At 48.6% G+C, this 23,518-nt stretch overlaps 1 protein-coding gene across 12 annotated transcripts in view; it reads right to left on the bottom strand.

Moving 5' to 3' along the window:
* Positions 1-135: 135 nt before the first annotated feature.
* TMEM44 (transmembrane protein 44) overlaps positions 136-23,518 on the bottom strand; it is a 36,939-nt gene continuing 13,556 nt past the window's right edge. For 2 of the 12 annotated variants that reach the window (XM_044771322.2, XM_044771331.2), the window contains 3 exons: positions 22,673-22,777; positions 21,770-21,929; positions 9,642-19,142 (listed from right to left, as the gene is read on the bottom strand). In XM_044771322.2, coding sequence (XP_044627257.1) covers positions 18,742-19,142; positions 21,770-21,929; positions 22,673-22,777 — 666 coding nt within the window. In that variant the 3' untranslated portion in view covers positions 9,642-18,741. Of the gene's footprint in view, positions 6,666-9,113; positions 9,216-9,641; positions 19,143-21,769; positions 21,930-22,672; positions 22,778-23,518 lie in introns of those variants that run through there. The other 10 variants (XM_070509153.1, XR_011503213.1, XM_044771328.2 and 7 more) reach the window with 10 other exon arrangements.

Below are 23,518 nucleotides of genomic sequence, written 5' to 3'. Positions count from 1 at the left end.
TTCAGTTTGTTTTTATCTAATTTTAAAATATATACATCCTTATTATAGAAAAGGTATAAAATACTGAAAAGTATAAAGGAAATATAATTTCTACATACACACAGAGAGCAAGATAAACATACAAGCACCAATACACAGTACAGTCGCTTATGAACTTCCCCTTGTCCAATGTTTCTGTGGATTTTATTTGGGGGAGCATACATGTATTTATAACTTTCTTTAGTTTGTTTTGTCTAATTATATAATAGATATATACTAATTGAAAAAGTTTATAAAGCACCAAGTAGCATTAAAAAGCATAAAATTTATAAACAGATCCATGACAAATTTACTTATATATTTTCTTTTTCCTATGTCACTTTTCTTATTCATACTAAGAACTCTAAAAAATTTCTGTTCTTTTAATTTTCTTTGAACAGCGACTTGGCTGTCCGATTTCCCCAGGGGCTCCCTCCTGCCTATTTTCTCTGCTTTGGGAGTAGTTTCTATCTGGCCTCCCACCGCCTTTCTCTGGTCCTGGGGGATGTGACTGGCAATGAGCTGTCGCAACAGCAGCTGCTTGAGCCAAAGGGTTTCTCTTGGAATAAAAGGTGTTTATGCTGCAAATTTTAAGGGAAAGGGGATTTAGGCGGAGATAGTTTTTTAACTGGGGGATGTATTGAACTGCTTCCACAGTCAAGAAACCACTATTACAAGAATCCATGTAATCCCTTTACTACAGAAAGTCTTATACTGACTTATACGACTCTTCTGATCTTGCTAGTAAACAATGTTTTTAAAATAAAACAAATAAAACAAAACAATGTTTTTAAAATGATTGCTAATAGTGGCACACACTCTTGTGTTCTGCTTTTATTACTTAACATCTTCTTTTGTAGATTTTTTTTCTACCGTGTAAAGAGCTGGAATTCATGTTGTGAGAACGAGCAAGCCGCTCAGGCACTGAACTAGATGATTTCAAGGTAATTCGGGTCTGGTCTTCAGTCTATGGTTCTATGGTCTTTTAGGTTGAATGGCAAAATATCATTTCTTCGTTAAAGTATAATGCTTACTCTTTGCCAACAGTGGGGTTTTGGAGCTTTATCACTTTTTTGCTATTCTAAATAGTTTTATGAGAATATTTCATACAAACAGATCAGTTTTAAAAGTAATTTCCTTAGGACAGTGTATCTCAAGAGCTGTCTCGGATCATCTGTAAGAGAACTACTTGGGGAGCCTGTTGAAGATTTCCAAGCCCTGCCCAGATCCAGGAAATCACTAGGGGTGGAGCCTAAGAGCCTGCATCTGAACAGCGATCGCACATGTCAGAGCTTTAGGATATACACGCATTCCACAAAGTGTGATTGCTAGTCAGAAGGAAAGGCCCATGGAACGGCTCTTTTCCCACGTGGCCAGGCCGTCCGTGGGAAAGATCGCGGCGACTCCAGTGTATGAGGGCCCTGGCTCCTGTTGTGAGTTTAGGAAATCCGTCCGACTTGCACTGGAGATGCTCCAAGCGCTGGGACACCTGCAGGAGCAGAGGCAAAAGGGTGAAGGGCAAGGTCAAGTCCAGCGCAGAGGAGTGGAACTTGCCGGGCTGTCGATGTGAGCCGGAGCGGGCTGGATGCAGAAGCTGGACCTGGAGCAGGAATGGTGGCTGGCGAAGGGGCCTGGTGCCCAGGATTCCACAGCGACCTGCACGGCGCGAAGACAGCTCTTAACACACAGATTTTGATACGCGAGTGGCCCTGTCCTAGCTGCTGTGTCTTATTAGCCTGTAATTATGGAAGCTGGAGATAATCTAGCTAAGAAAAAAAAATGTGTAATCTTAGAACCTTATAGCTGGAAAGCATATTTGAAATCAAACCGAATGGAGAACAAACAAAACGGTTAAAACTGATCGACCTCACCCAAAAAAAGAAGAGTAGTTGCCTGAGAAGCAGGATTGTTGGCGGCGGAGGGGAGGGGCAGGGCATTGTTGTTTTTCTTCATAAGCCTTTTGCTACAATCCGATTCCTTTTTAAAAACCGCGCACCTGCACTATCTTTATCTAAAAAAAAAATTTTTTTAATGTATTTGGAAAACAAAGACGAGAATGATTTACAGCACACCAGAAAGGATGTCGAGCAGTCTCAAAAACGCTGGGAACAGTAGTTATCTTGTAATCACCCCCTGAAAGGGCCAGAGGCGTGACTGGACACCCGGGGCCGCCGTCGGCAGCTCGCCCGAACCCCGGTGGGGACTCGGGGATGCGGGAACCCTTGCGGCGGCGCCCGCGGGACTCGCGGGAGACCGCGGCCACTCTGTGCGCACGCGCAGAGTCCCGCATTTCCTCTCTTCCCGGAAGTCCTCGGGCGGTGATCTGAATGGACCGCGCGCGAGATGCTAGGGGTTCGCGCCTTCTCCCAGAAAAAGGTAGGCAGTAGGAGCCAGCATTCAGTTCTGACGGTGCCCACAGTGGCCCTGCTCCCGCCTCGTCGCTTGAGGAGACCACTTCGTGGATGAGCCCAGTGGAGGTGGCAGAGAGGGGGCAAGCGCTGCAATCCCAGCCGCAGACCCTGCGGACCGGGAAGAAGAGCCGCCAGTCCCGGCCCCTGGGGGACGATTTCCAGCTGAGCTGCTGGGAGGCTATGCTAGAGTTTTCCAAGCGACAGATTGACTGAGGCACTAGCAGCGGTCCTGGATGCGCGGTGCCTTGTTCAGCTTTCAGAGTTGGGAAAAGAAAAAGCAAATCAGATGTTCTAAAAATCATTTGATTTAGCACCATTCCTTGAACTTCTCTAAGGTTGCCCCTCTCACCTGGTGATGACCTTTGGGATAATACCAGACAGGCATGTGTAGGCTCAGTGAAGAGACCCAGGTCACCATCGCACCAAATCTTGGGTTCGTTCAAGGCAGAGCCACCTCTGCCAAAGCATCAACTTGAATGTCAGTAAAACATCATGTGAAGCCGAACAGAGTAGAGCAATGCCCGCCCGCATGGTTGGAAAATTTGGAGGGGGATGATCAAGAAGGGACAGAAAAAGAAGTGGAGAGAATCTTGGAAGTGTTGCGAAATTAGTCTTGAGACACTCCTAAGACATCTCTGTCCTTCTTTTCCTTAATTGGTACAGATTCTTTTTCTCTCACTGTGGAAATATTCAAATATCCCTCAGTATAAGAGTTGGTTTAGCAAGAATGAGGCTTGACCAAAATAAACTGCCAATAATAGAATCTCTCAATGAAGAAAGCGAATGAAATGACCAGAATCCCTGAGTTTGGAAACAAGGTTTTATAAATTTTTGGTTTTCAGTACTGGAAGGAATCTGCAAACTTTTAAAATGTCAAATGCTGTGATTTCTTCATGTTACAGCAAAGACTGGTTTCTTTGTAAAACGGAAATGTTACTTTAATGGATAGTAAAACCAAAACAGAAAGAAGTATATATTCTATAATGAAACTTATTTTCCAAGTAGATCTGAAATTTGTCTTAATATTTTAATGTCTGTATCTTGAGAATTTATAAAGATGTCAGTCTTCTGTGGGAAACAAAAGTTCTCTGGCATTTTCATAAAAGGGCAAAAAATGAAAGAAATCTGGCCTTTGATTTTTACAGATGAGGAAACCATGACCAGAAAGGGAAATGACTTGACAAGGCTCACCATGAATCAGACCTGGGAACTGGAACCCAGCCATGCTCCTTGGCCCAGTGCCTCTCCTCATTGTGTAGGAGCTCATACCCCATTGTAGCAAACATGATGTGAGCGTGGCATCAGATGATGCTCATAAATGTCTTCATCATACTGAAGTACTGGTGGGGGATAAGGGGATTGGTTCTTCAGGATCTAGACAGGATTTTAAGAAAATCTTGGTGATAAGAGCTCTACTAAATCATAAAGACTTCTTTGGGAGATAAAATGGGTGAAATCCTTTTTTTTCAGAGGAGCTTAAGTAGGGGCTGGATAATCACTTATTAGGGTTGTCAAGGGTATTCAGACCTCTGTAGTCCCTTTCATCTGTGGGTCTGATTCTTGGGTTACCCACCAGCTTTCAGGGCATATGTGGCCAGGAAGTATAGGGAAGGAAGAAACTCATCCCTCTTCAACTCTACTTTGAGTCAGGTATCGTGTTGAGCATTTCATATGTGTTAATTCACTTAGTCTTCACAACAAGCTCTCTAGGTAGGTGTTACTCTCCGTCTACCTCAGGAGTTCACAAAGGTTAAGTAACATGTTCCAAGCCATGCAGATAATAGGCAGCACAGCTGAGACTGTATTACAGCATCTCTCATCCCCAGATGAGTGGGCAGGAGAGGATGCTTACACAGACTGCTCCTCAGCTTCTCCGCAGTGTGGGTAACCCCTCGCACCGCTCAGTGAGTCTTCAGGGCAAGTAACTCCTATTATCCTCCCATTCTGACTAACAACTGGGGATGAAGCTGCATTGGAGGCCCAGGTCAGGGACACTCCTACCAGGAGAAAGGCATTTTGCTTGGCACCTCTTCACAAAGGCTCCAGAGTTGCAGAATCCACTTCCAGTCCCAATGAGAATCTGCCTTTGCATCACAGGCAGTTCTCACTGAACAATGAGGTCAAACTCTGCTTCCAAAATTCTCAGTTTAATGGTTCACCCTGGGTGACAAGCTTGGACCATGATAGGAAGTATCATGATAGGAACTGCTTTGTGAAGAAAGAGGCTGGAACAATGAGATCTAGGAAGACAGTCAACATCTGGAGCTCAAGTAGTTTGTGCTGCTCAAAGCCAATAAAATCATTTGATGTTCTTGGGTGAATGGCCATTTCCAGTAGGATCCAACCAATTTCTGATGTCCCAGGGAGCATGAGCCAGCCTGTCCCTGAGAGAGAGAGGCTGCGCTAAAGGCAAGCTCCAGAGATGTCATGCTGTTACCATGCCTTCTGCCTTTCTAAAGATGAGCCTGTCTCCTGCCCTGCTGTTATCACTCAGATTAAACATGTTCCCCATGTTCATTCTATATCCATGACTGTACACTTCTGCTTCCTGAAAAGTTGTGGCCATAGGGATGTAAAACTCACCCATCAGCTGTGGCCTACCTGAGGCATGTCAGTCACCTTCCTACTCTGGTATCTCCCAATGGCAACCAATTAGCCACAGAATTAAGTGCCAACTCCTTAGCCTCCACAGTCTGGTTCCTTTCCAGCCTCTTCACCCACCCCCTACAACGCATACTGTGCCACCTATTCTGGCCACATCGGATTCCTCTTGACTAGATTCCACCCTTCTCTACTTCCAGTCCTCTGTGTGGCTTCATCTGCTTGAAGGCTCTCCCCCGCGCCCCCCAACTCAAATCTTCATCTTCCCTCAAAGTACAGATTCAGTGGTTAGGATCATAAAGCAAACCTGACTTTAGCAAACTGCATTGTAAGACAACCATGGTCCAAAACAGTTGGATAATTGCGGTGGCTTTAAGTTCGCATCTAGCTCAGAGGTCACCCAGGGGATTAGGATCTCCACAGAGACCTACAGAACCAACCTGCTTCCTAGAGCCACCCCCTTGTTCATGCTGCTGGGACGAGCACTACCCCTTAGGAGAAACTGGGCAGCTGCAGCTGAGTCACACAGGCTGCCAAGGGTCAGCCAGGAGCAGAGCTGTGTTCCTTGGCATTTCTCCCAGTTCCCCTCGTGGTAGACTTCTGTGGCTGTGTCGGGATTCAGACGTATCGCTGTGTTCCACAGTGAGCTACTTCAATTCACTCCATCAGGATTTACTCCCTTCAGTGTTCCTCCCGCCTTAGCCCCATTCCCTCCACCCTTCCCCTCACCTGTGATCACAGTACCAAAATAATCCTACAGTGGGATTGCTGTGCTGGGATTGAACGCCTTGGCCATGCCTCTACCCTCTGCATGCCCTCAGTCACCTGCTGAAGCATACAGTGCCTCTCACCTGCAGACCCCGTCCCAGCACACACCTCGCCCGGTTGGAGCAAGTCCTGGAACCTAGAGCAGTTTGCCCTGCTTGTTCTTGCAATGCCGGTGATCTCACAAACATGTGGTTGACCAAGCAGTCCTAACTTCCAGCAGAAAACTCAAGTAGGTGACCGGAGGGCAGGAGCCAGGTCCCATCAGTATCTGTGACTGTGTCCCAGACCCCCAGCACGTGGGCCCATCCCTCTCTTCTCCAGACTCAGCTGGGTCTTGCAGAATGGGGCTCTGCCGGGATCCAAACACATTAACTGTTAGAGAAACTCCTTCCTGACACCTGGCAGATATTCAGAGTATCGCTGAATCTAAAAGGAAAGGGAAAGGAGGGTCCAGTGTCCTTTAGATGAAGGTTTTTATCTCAAAGCAAGAGTGGTGTGTGAGCTTCTAATCTTCAGAACAAACTCTGGGCTTGTCCAGGTCTGTCCACAGGTCCCAGAGTCTTAGCTCCCTTCTGAGCCATAGCTCAGACCAGCCAGGCTCAGTGACAGTTCCTGGTTCCTCACTTTTATAGGCGGCCTTGGCAGAAGCTTACATTCCTGCCATGGGTGTCACTGCAGGTTGATCAGTTGTCTTGCTCAGTTCCTGACAAACACTAGACCTTGGGTTCTGAGCTGATGTGCTGGCTCTAGAAAGTGTTACTCGTCGGAGGTCAAGTCCACTGGCCTCGCAGAGCAGCTGTGCACCTGGGATCTGAGCATCTCTACGTTGTCTTTGTTCCCTTCAAGGTTTACATCTTCAGGGTCCCACTGTGGAGAAAAGACAGAAAAGGTACTCTGATGGAACAGACCCTTCCCATCTCTTACAATCCCCCCAGCAACAGCTCCAATCCTGGTTCTCATGGCCCAGACACAGACAAGGACAAACAAGTAGGGACAGGTTAACCAGGCCTGTGTTTCTAGGACCTAACAAGGCAAGGATAACTTTAAATCAAGGAATTAATGGACAGCCACCCTGAGCAGACCAGCTCCGCTTCCCTTCCCATCCTCTTTTTCCCTGTCTTCACCAAGACTGAGTTGTGTTCCCTTTATCCTGAGAACTCCCACCGCCATGCCTAACTTATTCCTGGAAAAGACCAGGGAAACTCAACCTATTCTTTATGGCTCAGGTAAGTACCTCCTCCTCCAGGAAGCCCATCCTGACTGCTTACATTGAGCTCTCACTCTCTTTGTACTGCCTGTATCACTTGTTTGCAGCTGAGCGTGGACAGCCCTGCCCTTCTCTGGGCATCCGCCTTGTCCCCTCAGGTGGATGATGAGCTCCGTAAGAGCAGGGCATCCGTCTGCCCTTGTCCCCACATGGAGTTTCCTCTAAACTTGAGTTCAGTAGAGCTGTCAAACACAAACACTAAAAACCTAATTCAGAGCAGTGGTCACTGCCAGTGGCTATTTCATTGCTCTGATTCAGGAAGTATGGGAAATTGAAATTTGCAGGGGTAGGAGGAAAAGCTTAAACGAAGTGGGCACAAAGCATTGACGGAGCTGTTTACAAAGTCCTCCTATTGTTGTAATCTGATGGAGGAGAGAGAGAACTTCGCACACGCGCCAAGAGCAAGGGAATCCTTAGTGATGCCGGCACGGAGGCAAGGAGGGGTTGGGCTCAGGCTCTCCTTCTGCCACTGACTTGCATTCTCTTCTCTGGGCCTCAGTTTCTCCATGTGTAAGTTGGGATGTTGGATCAGCAACTAGATAATTCGATCTCTTTCATCTCTGAATTTTTCTGACTGATGATTCTGAGACATAAAGTCATATCTGACAGTATCACAACACCCAGGAAAGAAGTAAAGTCCACATAGGATGTGTCAGCCCAGGCCAGGCAATCTATTTGGGCAAGAAAATAAAGCCAGGCATGGATATGCACTCCAAGAAAAACACTCCACCAGCTGCTCAAACTTGAGCTGAGTCACACAGTCCGGTCCTTAGACGTCCGGGATAAGATTTTCAAGGCTCCCTGAGCCACTGACAGATAAAGCCCATGCCGTGCCAGTTATAAAACACAAGTTGCGGCTTTGTTTTGAACAGAAAGAAAGAGCGCAGTTCAAATTAGTGATTTACTGATAACCACTGAACCGAGTTCTCCTATTTGGTAACTAAAAACGGCATCATGTTGAAAAGACGATCTCATCCCCAGTCACCCTGCAGGCCAGCAACTGAGCTGATTTGGTTGGTGCAGCTCAGCCCCCGGTACCTGTCGGGGGCTGTGCCAGCCACTTCCAGTGCTAACTTCTCATTTACCTTGCAGACTTGCGGGGACACCTCTAATCGAATTCCTTCCTGACATTATCAAAGATCCCACATAAAACGCCCCCCCTGGCCCTCAGCCTCTGTGGCCAGTTGCCCAGTGGTGGAAGTGGGGGCCTGTTCCATTCTCTGAGGATGGACAGTGATGAATGCTGTTTTCAAGCTGAGGCCCATGTTCTAGATCATATTTCTGATCACCAGAGGGCCCAGGGTGCTCACTGAAAAGGCCGATGCCAGGGACCCACCCTGGAGCCTATATGTGAGCTGGGACCTGAGGTTTGGCATATTAACATTCTCCTAGGGCGATCTTAGCCACCCGGATGTTTCAGAACCACTGCTCCAGCTCCTGAAATGGCTTCTTAAGAGTTACTCTTGCGCCTCCTGACCGGTTCAGCTGCCGGGAAACAGAAGCAACCCGCCACTTTGATCAGGCGCACGCTTTGAAGTGGGTTAAGGCTTCGAAAACATTTTAAACCTCCTCCTTCTGAAAACCCAGAAATGTGTTTTTAAACTTCATTTTAAGTAATAAAAACATTGCTGGAATCCAGGTATAAAGAGAATTTGAGCAAAAGACGATCTACTCTCTTACCAAAAAAAAAAAAAAAAATCCCAGGAGACAACAGGTGCACGGTAGTTGTCATAAAACACGTGCTCATCTGCCGGGTCTCAGAATGACAATGTGGGGGATTATCTCCGTTACTGCAGCCACTCCCAGTGCCACTCCCCTTAGTGACCTGCAGTTACTCCCCTGGTCCACAGACCTCTGCTCCAAACCACACATCTTCCTTGGGTTACGCATTTTCTGAGTCACTACTAGATGGTCTGGACAAAGCAGAAAGAACTGTGCACTGAGAGGGCCCTGAAAATACCCTGCTCCTCAGACTCGCCTCTCGTTTTCACATTCTTTTTCTCCCTAAAGAAATTTGGCATGGGCCCAGTCATCCAAGGGGGGCTCACACAAACAGGAACTGAAATCAGCCACAGGAAGTGCCTTCTGGAAGAGAGAGAGAGCATGACTGTCCATACGCGCTCCGACTTTAGGGCTTCCCAATACTTCTGCTGCAGAATAAAAAGAGAGAGAGAAAAAACGTGTTGGATAGACTTTGCCACCATCACAGAGCAGGGCAGAGCTCAGCGCCAGCCGCCGTCTGCTCCGTGAGCCAGGAGGCAGGCCCTCCGATGGTCTGGGCAGAGGAACAGCTGACTTCAGCAGGCAGAAAGGCAGCAGCTTCTAGCAGCTACAATTTAGATAGGATAATTGTGATAATTATAAAGGGCTCGAGGTCCTTGAAAAAATTATAATTTATACATATTTTAAGATTACTATTATTAGAAATTATCATGAGGCATAATAAGAATAATAATAAATCATCTTCCATTTACTAACCACATGGTTGGGATGAGTCAACTCAAACCCATAAAACTAAGAAAGAGAGATGCAAATAAAATCCCCACCTTGAAAATATGGGGTATTTGCTACCTGCCAAGATTCGTTTTTAATCAGCCTTGACTGCACGGTTGGTTCTGCCCCGAGCCTCACAGATACCTGACTCAGGTTCTCGAAGGGCGGCATCGCCGTCCGCACTCTCCTCCAGCAGCTCGTGCAGTGCCTGGGAGACCTGTGGGGTTTTTTGGCTTTTTTTTTAAAGATTGGCACCTGAGCTAACTTCTGTTGCCAATCTTTTTTCTTCTTCTTCTTCTTCTTCTCCCCAAAGCACCCCTGGTACACAGTTATACATTCTAGTTGCAGGTCCTTCTAGTTGTGCGAGACCTGTGTTTCTGACCCAGAGCTATGAACCTACAAATGTCTGTTATATTGATCTGTGAATGTCCGTTAAATTGAATAGCTGCCAATCCGAACGGTCTGCTGGATTTGGCATTGTCCATTAAAACAAAGCCTCTACTGTCTTTTAAATTTTCATTTTGAAAAATTTTTTAACTATAAGATTTTCCATCATATGCAAAGTAAAAGAATAATCTAATGGACACATCCTGTTTTATTTGCTCTAGCTCCCCAATTATTTTGTTTGCTGAAGTATTTTAAGGTACTTTCGTCTGTAAATACTTCAGTATGTATGTCATGGTTGGGGACATTTTCTGTAATCCTAGGCACAATAACATTATTATACCTAACAAAATTAGTGATAATTCCATAGCATTCATCTTTTAATGACATCCTGCTGGAAGGAACATAAACTGAAAGAAAAAAAAGATTAATGGAGAAGACACAAAATTACTAAAAATGATGGTTCTGTACATACTGCAAAAGACAGAAATGTGGGCCGGCCCTGGGGCCAAGTGGTTAAGTTGGCGCACTGTGCTTCGGCGGCCCAGGGTTTCAAGGGTTTGGATCCTGGGCGCGGACATGGCACGGCTCATCAAGCCATGCTGAGGCTGCGTCCCACATGCCACAACTAGAAGGACCCACAACTAAAATATACAACTATCTACTGGGGGGATTTGGGGAGAAAAAGAAGAAGAGAAAAAAGAAGATTGGCAACAGATGTTAGCTCAAGAGCCAATCTTTAAAAAAAAAAAGAAATGTTGACGACACAGGGGTTCAAAAAGCTAAATAACTTTTACAAATGTAATGGAAATAAAAAGAGAAATGAAAGAAAAATTGCTAACCTTCACCTTTCTTTAGAAAATACAAATGTTCATGTAAAATAGAAACAGTAATCTGTGGTTACCACAATGAGTGGCTGTTCTGTTTGTTTGTTAAAAAAATCACTCAGTGCAATGTGATACAGTGGATTGTATCCTGGAACAGAATAAGAACATTAATGGAAAAATCGGTGAAATCCAAATAAAATCTGTAGTTTAAGTAATAATAATGTACTAATGTTAATTGCTCAGTTTTGACAAATGGAGCATGGCTGTGTAAGATGTTAACATTAGGGGAACCTGAAAGAAGGTACACAGGAACTCTCTGTACTACCTTTGCAACTTTTCTAGAAATCTAAAAGTATTCCAAAATAAAAAAGTTTATTTAAAGCCAAGCAAACAAAAAGCTTAAGAGTCCCCCAACTGGCTTGCAATGAAAGCTTGAGCCTTCCTTTCCCTATCTTCAGCATCGCAGGCCGTCTACGATTTAAGAAGAGTGCCCTCATGTGGGGGCCAGGAGTCAGGGCTCCTTTTGTAAGTTAGTTTTTAAACCCATGATGACAATGTGCCCAAGGGGTACAAATAACCCAAATCTTTGTAACAGAGGTCTCTCCTCACTCCCCTGAAAAGTAAAAACGAATAACATTTTATAGTGTCTTCCTCAATTCAAGAGCAAAATGTGTTCATTTTTGTATAGAAATTTCCTTTCCAAAAACAAAATAAAGATCGCCCATAATCCTATCCCCAAAAGACAGCCTCTACGAAGTTATTGAATAGCCCTGTGAAACACACACGCACACAAATCAAATCGTGCAAATGACTTTTCTCCCTTAACACATAACGAGCATTTCACATATCCTTAAATGGTTTCTGGGAACACAATTCCAGCACCTCTGTGACCCACAGCATGTAGTATTTCAATTCACCTCATTTCTAAATGCACACTTTTTCACGCTTCTGAAATCAAGAAGCATCCTGTAGCCCCTGTCCACAGGGCCCACGGTGACTTTTCCTTTGTTCCTGAAGACTCTGAGGTGTGTCTTAGCCATTGAGGAAACAAGGTCACACTCCAGGCTTCTCTTTTAGACTATGGGAGCTGGGCCGGCCCTCAGAGACCGCATGTCCAACTCCCTCCTCTTACATTTGCGGAGAAGTGACTCCCCCAAGACTGGGGAGGTGAGACGGTGCTGGACTCAGGACCGATGATAAGGCTTTTTTCTCTTCTAATTATAAAGTTTAAGACTGGCCAGATACACACCAGCTACAATTCTCTCCTAGATTTCATTAAGTAGAGTTTCCTTTGACCTGGTACCTTCCAGACTTTAAGAAATTACACCAGATGCTGCGACATTTCATTTTTTCTATCTCCTTGGTTAATTAAGCCGTTCTAAGGCACTTACTCTGGGTCAAGCACAGTTTCACCTCCCCACGCTTTCTTTCCTCCTCTCTAATTGCCCAAACTCCCCAGGCTGCACCTCCTCCCTGGGCTGCTGTGGGGACAAGGGCTGGGAGGTGGGAAAGGCTTCACAGGCCGGGAAGTGCCGTATGCAAGAAAGAGCAGGGCTTCTACAGCAAAATGTTCCCCACCTTCTCGGTCACCCTGGGTGGTTTAACTACTCAAACCTTCCTCCGCTCAGTTCTGAACAGGCCCATCGTGAATGGGAGCAGGGAGAGAAGAATTCGGACCCACGGCGGGTGCGTTTCCTTTACAAAGATGACACACAGCTTCACTTCAGGCACATCCCAAGGTTGGAAAGAAAGGGCTGAGGCGGAGAAGCTGTGTGCATTAAAACGGTGGGCAGCAGGAGGTGGGAGCGAGACCCTCTGAACTCCAGGCACAGGAGATACAAACTGTGTTTAGACCAGATCCCAGTGGGAAAGGCCTTGGCAACCTTGGCTCCTGTTCCTGACTTTCTTTCTTTGTATGTGAGGAAGATTGGCCCTGCGCTAACGTCCGTTGCCAATCTTGCTCTTTTTGCTTGAGGAAGATTGGCCCTGAGCTAACATCTGTGCCAGTCTTCCTCTATTTTATGTGGGATGCCGCCACAGTGCCATAGCAGTGCTAGGTCCATGCCCGGGATCCAAACCCGCGAATCCCAGGCCTCAGAAGTGGAGTGTGCGAACTCAACCGCTACGCCACTGGGCGGCCCCTATGTTTCTAGTTTTTCTTTTAATCATTTTTCCCCCCAGTCTGATTGAGATATGACTGACATATAACATTATATATTCCTGATATTTGGGAAGAAATTTCGCTGTTCAAATGCTGCTCTGAAGAACTGAAGAAGTGGCCTAGGGAAGGACGGGAAACGAGTGCAGTCAAGTTTGATTCGGGAGCTGGGCTGCCAGATAAAACACGGGACTCCCAGTGAAACCTGAATTTCAGATAACAAGGTTTTAGCAGAGGTATGCTTATCTGAAATCCACATTTCACTGGACATCCTGTATTTTTGTCTGCTAAATCTAGCAACCTACTCAGCAGTGTAAGAAGGCTTCCTGGAGGAAGCAGAATTTAGCCAGGGCCTTGAAGGGCAGAAGGAGAAGACCAAGAGAAACCAAGGAATCCAGAGAAGGGAAAGCTGGCTGGATGCACAAAGAGGAACCTGGAGAGTTGACCCAGGGCCAGACGGTGAAGTGTCCTGGAGGTCAGGCTAAAGGGTCTGGACTTAAGCTATCAGCAGGAAGGAGCCACAGATGGCCTTAGAGCAGTGAGGCTGTGGGTTGGGCGAGTGCTGGGGAGATCTTGGGTAGCACAGCAAAGAAAGGAGGAGAGATGGGGGCAGGAGCTAGTCGGAAGCGCCTGCACTGGTCCAGGTGGAAGCAATCAGGCTCTCTCCTGGATTTAGGGGCCAGAGGAGGTTTTCTGAGAGTAGCATCCAAGCAGACACAACAGCCCGAGCTCCCGTGCCCTTGAGGTACATTAACACGTTGTGCTGGTGGCTGACACTTTTGTTTTCCTGATGGAAGCCTTTCTGCTTCTAAGAACTGGCTCCGTGTGACTAACCACCGCCCACCTCCTCCAGCGCTGCACTTTGACACTTAGGGTCGAGTTCCTAAGTGAGACCTTAAAGATCGCCCAGTCCACAGCTGGGGTTTCACAATGAGCAATTGTGGGAACAGTGGTCTGCTGCGGTAGAAGCTCCTTCACATTTCGACCTCGTAAGAGCCTCACCACCCTCCCTGAGGTCACCATCTCCACTTTCGGAGCAGGTGCAGAGAAATGAATGGGCGCTGCCGGTTCCGTGGCTATAGGGGCCACAGTGAGTATCTGAGCCCACTTCCGGCCCGTTTCCGCTAGGCTGCGTGTGGCCTGTTTAGTAGTCTTGCAAAGCCACAACGGCACCCCTACTGCAGCCATACAATCATTCTGTGATATAGGTAGGACGTGTCTCATGATTCCCACTCACAGAGGGAGAAACTAAAACCCAGCAAGTCTGGGGCAGGCCAAGGCCACCTGGCCAGTCAGCAAGCCCAGACAAGCCCCTGTGTCTGTCCCGCTCCTGGTCAGCGCTTTCCCCTGCACAGCCCCTTTCCGTCTGAGGGCCCAGTGCAGCTTCCTTCCTCAGCCCCACGTGACCAGCTGACTGCCCCACACATTTCGGGAAGTATTGTCTCTCACTGTCTCATGGCAGGTGGTTCCACCTCTCCAGGGAGGAAACGGGTTTGTGGAGGGCAGACATCGTGTCCTGGACTTGACTTCTGGCCTTTGGTACCTACTGCAATGTTCTGGCCTCCTTCTTCAAACTTACATGTATTTTCTTCTGAAATTAGAACTTTCGTAGTCTCTTTCTCTCTCTATGAATATATATATGTCTTTTTTTTTTCTTAAAAAAATGGATTTGGCTGTAAAAATGGCAAACATCCGAGGGAATCTGTCTTGTCTGCTGGTGTTGGAAGCAGGGTTTGGAGAGGGAACAAGCAGTCTTGGTTGTCAAGAGCCTGAGGCAGAGAATTAGCAGGGACACACGGGCTGGGACTTGACTCTCTTCAGACACAGCAATCTGGGGTTTGGCTCTGTTCCTACCCTCCACACACGTACACACACACACAACTGCACCAGCTCTGGTCACAGTCATTCTCCAACATGCAGGCTTTGTTCCAACGACAGAAACAGCCTCCTTGCAGAATTCCCACAAAGCTTCTTATAACAGGTCTACGGCATTGTTAGCACAGAAGAAAAAAATGACTAAACACTCTTTCATCACAAAGCTGGACTCAGTCTTTGCTTGTATCTCAGAGGCTAAACCAACAAACAAAAAAGGGCCTTTAAAAGGCACAGGAACAGTTTCAACGCTGGGGGAAAGTCAACCCAGCGCTTATAAGACAGGCGCTGGCTGCCCTGAAAGTGAGAAGGGCACTTTCCGGGGTGCTCTGCTCCTTCTGGGCCTCGGCCCCAACCCAGATGACGAACACAGGAACCTTCCTCCACTTCTGCTCAGTGCGCCCTCTGGAGGCTTGAGCCGGGAGTGGGGCTGCCGGGGTTGAATGGGCGAGTGAGTGAATGAACGAGTGGATCCAGTCTCTGAGAGTGTGCCACCTCGTGTAAAGATGTCTGGAGATCCACACAGCCCAAGCAAATGTCCTCTCTCCAGGGTCATGGGGCACACTGAGGCTCCGACATCACTCGTCGGGTGCCCTGATCAGTCCAGCCAGTGGACGCTTGAGGAAAGCTGGAAATAATCCACGTTCTCCCTCCGTGCGAGCCCCCACGGCCTTATCTGTCTCTGTCCCACCCTTCTGCTGTTCTGCCATCATTGGAATGACTTGCAAATTCCACTGTTTTATCCTGTTAGACCAGGGGCTCTCCGAGAACCCAGGCAGAGCACAGGTGAGTGGAAAGAACCCTGGAGAGAGAGTTAGTTTTCTCATCGGTAAAGCGGGAGTGATGGATAATAAGCGTGGTCCTGCACACCTTCCCAGGGAAGAGTGCCTGCCGAGGCAGTGGGGGGTAACCACGGGGCTTTCAGAGCCAGTGGAGCTGTGTCCACATCCCAGGTCAGCCACCTATTCTTAATAATGTTTTCTTGGGCAAGTTACCTAAACTCACTGACTCTCAGTCCCCTCTTCTGGAAAACAAGAATAACCAAGGTGCCTCCCTCAGGGCTGTCGAGAGGATTCAATGAACAATGCTGGTAAAGCATAGAACATATGGTGCCTGGCCCATGGCACGCACACACTCACTGTTAGCAATGAGTCCTGTGATTCTTATTAAGGGATTTAAAAACACTCCGTGAGCTAGAGTGCCGTGGATGCAGCGCACGGTTGGGGCACCTCCCCCAGCACTGCAGGAAGCAGGTGTTCAAAACAGTTGGTACGTGTCCCCAAGACACGGACATAAAACCGCCATCTGAGAGTTAAGTTACAGAGTCATAAAGGACCACAGAAGACATGAACACATCACCTTAACGACACAGAGTGGCTCCCAGGCTCCCAGGCCTGCACAGCGGGAGCTGGAAAGCATTCACTTCTGGACCCAAGGGGTCAAGCAGAAGCAGAGTTGGTCAGCAACAGACAGGGACAACAAGAGGTGGCTGAGGGCACAGAAGCCCACCTCAGGGAGTCCAAGGGGGATGGTGGGGGTGGGGCAGCCCCAGAGTGGGGACAGATGCCCCAGGTGTCTCATTCCAATGCCAAGAAATATTTAAACTGTGCAACCTGGGAGCAAGAGAAGGCACAGACCAGAGGAGGTGACGCCCCAGGGCCCAGCCTCCAGCCATATGCTCTGGTCCCTTGGGCGTGTGGTCCGGAAGAGTGAGGCGAAGAGCAGACTCTCGACTGTGACCAATTTAACAAGTGTTGTCCACCTTGTGAGGTGGGTTCAGCCCAGCCCATCTGTCCTCACGCATCTTTCTTTTAAATTCCCACCCTCAGAAAACGTTTGCTGAACGAGTGACCGCACGGGCCTGTGAAGCGAGGAGTGACACTCATCGGCTAAAAGACACCTTCTCGCTCACCTTCAGCCACAAAGGAACCAGGACCTTTCAGGAATATTGCTCCAAAAAACAGGCGAGGCTGTCAAGCCTGCAGAAGCCAGTCCTTGGGAGGCAGCCGCTGGTTGGTGGCCTTGTGGGTTAATTTTAATTTTCTTCTTGACATTTTCCAAATTTTCCATAATAAACAGGTGTTACTTTTAAGAACAGAAAATACAGGTTCGCAGAAGGCCCAACGGACCACACACCTGACAAAAGCTTTGCTGTCTGCTGTTCACGCATTAAACAGTCTGTATGGGAACTGTGCCACCCTGTTGACCTGTCAGTGTATGTGTTTGGTGAAATCCTAAGCCGATGTCCCTCCAGGCTGCGGTGGCCCTGTCATTTGGAGTAGTGTGTATGTTTCAGGGAGTGCAGCTGGAGGACTGTCCTGGGGAGAGGTCTAGGGGTGAGCTGGGGCAGCTGCTTCTGAAAATATATTCCTTTTAACATGGGCAAAAGCCTTCATCTCCATTTGCCTAATTTAAGAGTGTGACCCTGTCCCCTTGGAATTTATATATGTAGTTTAAAAAAATGTCTAAAACGAGAGAGACAATAGAAGAGGGGAATTCAACAGGGGGAGAGCAGGAACTGCAAAACACGGAAATGGCCCAAACCAGCCACAAAAATAAATTTCCGAATTTTTCAAGGTCACTGTCCAATCCTTACCTCAACTGAGGGTGGGTGACAAAAGTCGGCCTTGTTTCCACAGAGCTCTCCTGGGCCCTCCCTGACTCACCGACTTAACTGACCCCTTTCCTCAGTGAACACTTTGCTGTCAGGCTCATTCTATCCCCTCCCGCCTTAGAGCTCTGCCAAGTCTGCTGGTTCCAGGCTGCCAAGCCACGTGCCTTGGGTGTCCTACATATCCCGAGACTGGATCCAAGAAATAAACAACACCCAAGGACATGGGGATACGCAGACCCCAAATGGTCCTTGGTCTGGTGCAGAATTTCTCATTCAAAACCCAGCTCTCCATGACCAGCCGTGTTCCAGGATGGAGGGACAGAGAAAAGTGAAGGTAGCCCAGGCTGAGTTCGAAAGCTGGAGCAGCATGGCAGAGGAGACAGGCCCCGACAGCTCACCAGGCTACAGGGCAGACAATGGAAGTTGTATAAGAGAGGTGTATGCTCTGGGCACACAAGGGAAGGAGCCATTAATCTCTGGGGTGCATGTGTGTGTAGGGGGGTGATTTCACACAGGAGGTGGCATCTGGGTAGGATTCTGACATATGGAAACTGGGCTGGAGAAAACCCTAGAAGGAAAGGCCCAGAGGCCTGGGGACAGGGGAACAGTCCACAGCCAGGGTGGACCTTTAGATGAGGGCAGTGGAGGGGCATGAGGCTGGCGCAGGCGTGAAAGGTCTGGAACCTCACACTAAGGAATCTGGACTTTACCCCATAGATCAATGGCTCTGGGTCTTCAAATTTCAGGGTCTGCCATGGGTTCACCAAATTTGAGGGACTTACTCAGGATGGCTAACTTATTATTTTGCCAAAAAAAGCCACTAAAACCAAAACCAAAACCTGAATGCCAACATCCACTTACTATTGTTATCATTTCATCAAAGGGCATTTTAACACCAAAATAGTAAGAGAAGACAAACCCAGAATGAAAGACAGTCGTTCTCCCCTCAAAAAGACAGTTGACCCCCTTCTGCTGACACCACATGTCCACTACACTGTCCTTGTTCTCATTTTCCACAGACAGAGGAAACTTCCTCCTAGAACGGGGCTGGAGACACAGCTGTGGGACCAACAGGACAGCTCAGCCCTGAGAGTTACACTAGTTTGTGACATGTGTTTGTTCACAGATCCAAAAACTCAAAATGAGGTAAAGTTTATGAAAGTACCAGGCATTGTTTATGACCCCGACAGCACCATAGGGTGGAGCTGGTGCCCCTTGGGGAGAAGAAATGTTTCCATGGTCAAATGGGTTTGGGAAACACCGAGACGCTTTCAAAGTTAATTATTCATGCGTTTATTTCTGTAACACTTGAATGTGCAAGTAGTTCTTCAAGACCGCACTGCAATATGCAGTGTTTCTCTGACTAATGTGACCGTGGAAACCTCTCTCTGCAGGGACAGGGCGGGGAAACCCCTCTGGCGGCTGCGGGAGCCCGCAGATGCCCATTGATTATTTAGCAGGCGGGAGGCTAGCGGCGGCTCAGCGAGCAGCAGGGCGCGCCCCCAGGAGGACCAGGAAGCACTGGTAAAGGAGGACGCCCATGCACCCGCCGGCAGGCGACAGCGTGTACCTCGAGGTCGGAGTTGATGGAGGACACCTCGGAGGAGCTGCTGGAGGACACGCGGGCCCGGATGACCTGAACGGGAGGGTACGAGGGGGGCTCCGGCAGGGACGCGTCTGCGGTGCTCGTCTGACCGTCGCCGGGCAGCCTGGTGGCGCTGCAGCCTGCCTGCAAGGTGTGTGGGAAACAGCGGGCGGGGAGACTGAGTTGACTTCTTTCTTTCTGAATGGTCAAAGCATGCACGTACTCCAGTATTCAAAAGGTAATCCTGCCTGGCCTCCTTTGTAGGGATGTCCCCGGGGCTCAGATGTAAATACCCCCGACAGCTACTTGTACTGGACCCCACATCATGAATGGCTCCAGCCGTGGATGGGGTGAGCACACAGTTTCACGTGAAAGTCGGCTGGACAGGCGGAGAAAGTCCGCAAAGGCGACAAGGGCAGCGCTCTGGGCGGCCCTTGGGCGGGGTCGGGGAGGCGAGGAGGCAGAGGGCTCCCAGCAACAGCAGTCCCAGAGTCTATATAAACTCCCCAGGGCCTGACCACACCCGAGTCAACAGAGAAAATGGAGTTTACAAATGCTCCAAGCCACCCACGCCACGGCCCCAGGGCCCTCGGCCCCCCAGCGCAGCTCCGACCCAGGCTGCATCTCTTGGACAATCTCTCCTTAGGGTGTGGCTCAGGAGGGGAGGCTGGGAAGATGAGGGAGCCCCGTGCCGCTCTTGTTGCCCACTTCTCCGTGGCTGTCCCAACAGGACTTCTATCAATGCACATGGCAACAGGGTCCCTTCTGCACCACAACCTTGCCGGTGGGGACATTCTCACGAAAAAAAGAAAAAAATTGCTAACGAGCAGGCATGAAATGGCAGCACAGAGAACATGTTCTCTTTATAAAAGCTCAGGTCCCAGAAGCAGAAAGACAGTATGAAACCAATTTCTACGATTTTCTAACTACAGGATCTTGGGCAACTGACTTACCCTCTCTGTGCCTCAATTTTAAAACAACAAAATTATTAATAAATGATAATAACAGAAATAATAGCATCTACTTCATAGGGTAGTTATGAGAATTTGGGTTAATAATAATTTTAAAAAGCAACTATTTGTGAACCCTTGGTGCCAGCCATTATGCCAAGTAAGAAGCAGTATTTCATAGGGGTTATGGGCACATACTCGGCAGATAAAGGTCTGAATTCTGATTCTACCACTGACAAACTGTGTGACCCGGAGCAAGGTGCTTAACCTCTCTGTGCCCCAGTTTCCTTATCTGTAAAATGAGGATAATATGTCAGGGGTTGGCTGCGAGGCTTAAAAGAGTTAATCTATGTGAAGCACATAGACCAATACTCCAGCCCACAATAAGCATCATGGAAGCGATGGCTGTTAGTATTTACCCTCAGTAAACAGAGTACCAGGGGAATGGAGGCCCTAGAGCTGAGGGAGGATTCCTGCCCAGGCTGGACAGGGAGCTCCAGGCTCCCTCTCGCCCTCTGGTGGACACAAAAGGAAGAACTCGAGCGGAAGTATTTGCTCAAAAAAGTGCTGGCGGGCCCCCAGCGGAAGAGAACGGAGGAGGACCCACTCTGCCTTCACGGAGTCTGTTCTCCAGCCGGCATCCCCTCAAGATTCAGGTCCTGGAAGGGCTAAAGCGAATGCAACTTTTGCACTATTATTTCTCAGAAGTTCCACGATTTAAAAATTCCTAGTGCACAGCTTTGGCCGGAGGCTGCCAGGGCTCCCCCACCGCCCACCCACGCACCCTCCGGTTGGAAGAAGGGCTTCCTGGCCGCCGGGGGCTGTTCCTTCTGAAAGCAGGCTCTGAATCTCTCTGAACCTCTCTGACACCTCACTCAGGGTTCTCGGCACCACTTCCCGAGGAAGAGCAACAACAAAGCGTAAAACCTCTCTCTGGGGCCCAGGCTCTCCCTGAGCGCCGGTGTGTCCCGCGGGCACCTCGGCGCGGCCTCTCCCGGTGGACTCCGTGTTCCAACACCTTTACGGGGAGCCCGTGACCGACAGGCCAGCGTCCATGCAAACAAGCCAGGAGGAGACAAAGTTTATACCCCAGCAGGAGACAGACAGCAAACAAAGTAAAAGGAGCGATAAGAGCTTCTCAGAGCATTTAAAAAGGTAATAAATTAATCTGACAGACGGGTGGAGGCCACTTTGAATGGGTGGTCAGGGAAGGCTGTCGGAGGAAGGAACATTGAAGACAAAAAAGAGGCAGCCGTGTAAAAAAAAAAAATCAAGAGGAAGAGCTTTCTAGGCAGAGGAATGGAGAGAAATGCTGTGCAGCTGCAGAGGAGAGAAGAGCGGAAGCGAATGGAGACAGGGAGGTGGTGGTGATGGGCTGGTGGGGTCTTGGAAGTCTGTCTAAGGAGTTTGGGTTTTATTCTGCCTGAAATGAGAAGGCAGAAGAGTGTTTTAAACAAAAGAGAGCCAAGATGTAATTTACATTTGTATGAGATGCTTCTGGCCGCTGGTCGCAGATGGAGCAGCAGGACAAGAATAGCACTGAAGAGCAAAACCAGTTAGGCGGCTGCTGGGTCTATTTTAAAAGTATTTACAAGACTCCCAAGGGATGGGATGGGCATGGGTGTGTAGTGAGGGGAAGAGAGGAATTTGGGGCTTGACCAGCTGCACAGACAGCCGTGTCATTTACTGAGATGAGGCAGATGGGGAGAGGAGCCGGTCTGGGCATGGACGTCCAGGATTGTTTTGGACACGGCAAGTGTGAGAGGCCATGTGGCGTCGCCAAGACTGGAATTGACGGAGAGGAAAAGGATGGAGACTCACTCCGGGGAAACCAGCAAGAGCTGTCTTGAGAGCGCTGGGATGACGGGACTGGGAGAGTGTACCAAGAGAAGGGAGACCTCCGAGGGCAGAGCTGGGGGCGCTGCAACCTTAAAGTCCAGCTCACCAGGAGGAGCCAGCAGCCGTGATGGGGAAAGGAGACCTGTGAGGGAGGCAGGAGAGTGAGGGCCCCCGAAATCAGAAGAAGCTAGTGGCCAAGTGAGGGGAATCCCAACTAGGACAGAAACGACTGCAGGATTTAGCCACTTGGAGGTCACTGGTAACCTTGACAAGAGCAGTCTTAGTGGGACAACAGAGTGGACTGCTTGTCAGCTCTTTCCCTCTTTTCTCCAGCCCTCTTCCTCCTGAGGACCCCCACGTGCAGGCCAGACCTTGGGGGTCATCTGGAGCCCTCGGTCTCCCTCACCCCACATCCTCACGCTCCCCCAGGCTCTCCCTCCAACTCTCCACTCCATCTCTGCATCTCCATCTGCCCCAGCCTTCGTTCAGGCCACCCCACCTCTTTCCTGGACTTATGACTGTCCCTCACTGACCGCCTTGCTTCTAATCTCCTCTCCCCTAGTCTGCCTCCTAACCTTGCCTGAGTGATGGCTCTAAAATGCCTGTCTGACCCTGAGTCTCTAGTCCTGAAGCCTCCTGGACTCCCAGGACCCTCAGAATGATGGTTCAGCCTCCATGGTATGATGATCTCATCCTTGCCTCCTTTCCACCCTGTCATCTCCCAAACTCCCCTCCATCGATCCCTCTACTGAGGCCTTGGGGAACTCCTTCCTCTTCTTACATGCCTCCCTGCCTCATCCTGCCCATCAGCTAAACTGTCACCTCCTCCAAGAAGCCTTCCATGACTACTTCCCACCTTCTGGACACGGGGCTGTGGCCACTCACCTGCTGCACTGGCTCGATGGTCAGCTCCATGTAGGGACTGATGGCTGCCATCGTCCTGAGTGACTTGCAGCGCGGTAGTGTGGTGAGAGGCACCCAATCTGTATTCTTTCAAGTGGACACGGGAAGACAGAAAGGAGAATTCTTCAAGTTAGGAGACATTTTCTAAAACAAGGTCCTGTTTTCTTCAAAAGAACCCCTACAGTATTTTGTCTGTTCTTTTAGGGCACAGCTCACTTTCTGCTTCCTATACGATACATCTTATCTCTCTCTTTGAGGTCACAGTAGGTCAGTGGTTCCCAAACTTTGTGCACAGTGCAATCACCGGGCATCTAAAAAACAAAACAAAACAACTGATGTTTACCTCTCACCCCCAGAAATTCTGATTTAATTGGTGAGTGATATGACCTGGGCATGGGAGAGCTTAAAAGTCTCCAGATGATTCTAACATACGGCAGAGTCTGGGAACCACTGCAGTAGGCGCTACATAAATGCTTTGTAAAGCAGCACTTCTCAACTTTAGGGTGCATCAGAAGCACCCAGTGGACTTACTAAAATATACATTGCTGGACCCGCACCTCAGTTCCCAATTCTGTAGATCTGGGTAGAGCCCTAGAATCTGCATTTCCAACAAGTTCCCAGGCGATGCTGGTCCAGGGACCACACTTTGAGAACCACTGTTGTCAGGGCCCGCTAAAGAGCTTGCAAACGCTTCTCCTTCCTTCTTCAGAATGCTAAGACACAGAGTTCTCTCTCAATATTTTAGCTCCCTTTGGGATATAATTTCCTAACAGTTTCCAGAATGGAATGAAAATAACCTCCCATGATAGCCTTCATGGGAACTTGGAT

Source organism: Equus asinus, chromosome 5 (genome assembly GCF_041296235.1).
Source record: "Equus asinus isolate D_3611 breed Donkey chromosome 5, EquAss-T2T_v2, whole genome shotgun sequence".
NCBI lineage: Eukaryota > Metazoa > Chordata > Mammalia > Perissodactyla > Equidae > Equus > Equus asinus.
Note: the sequence above shows the minus strand (reverse complement) of the source record. Positions and strands in the feature narration are given on the sequence as shown.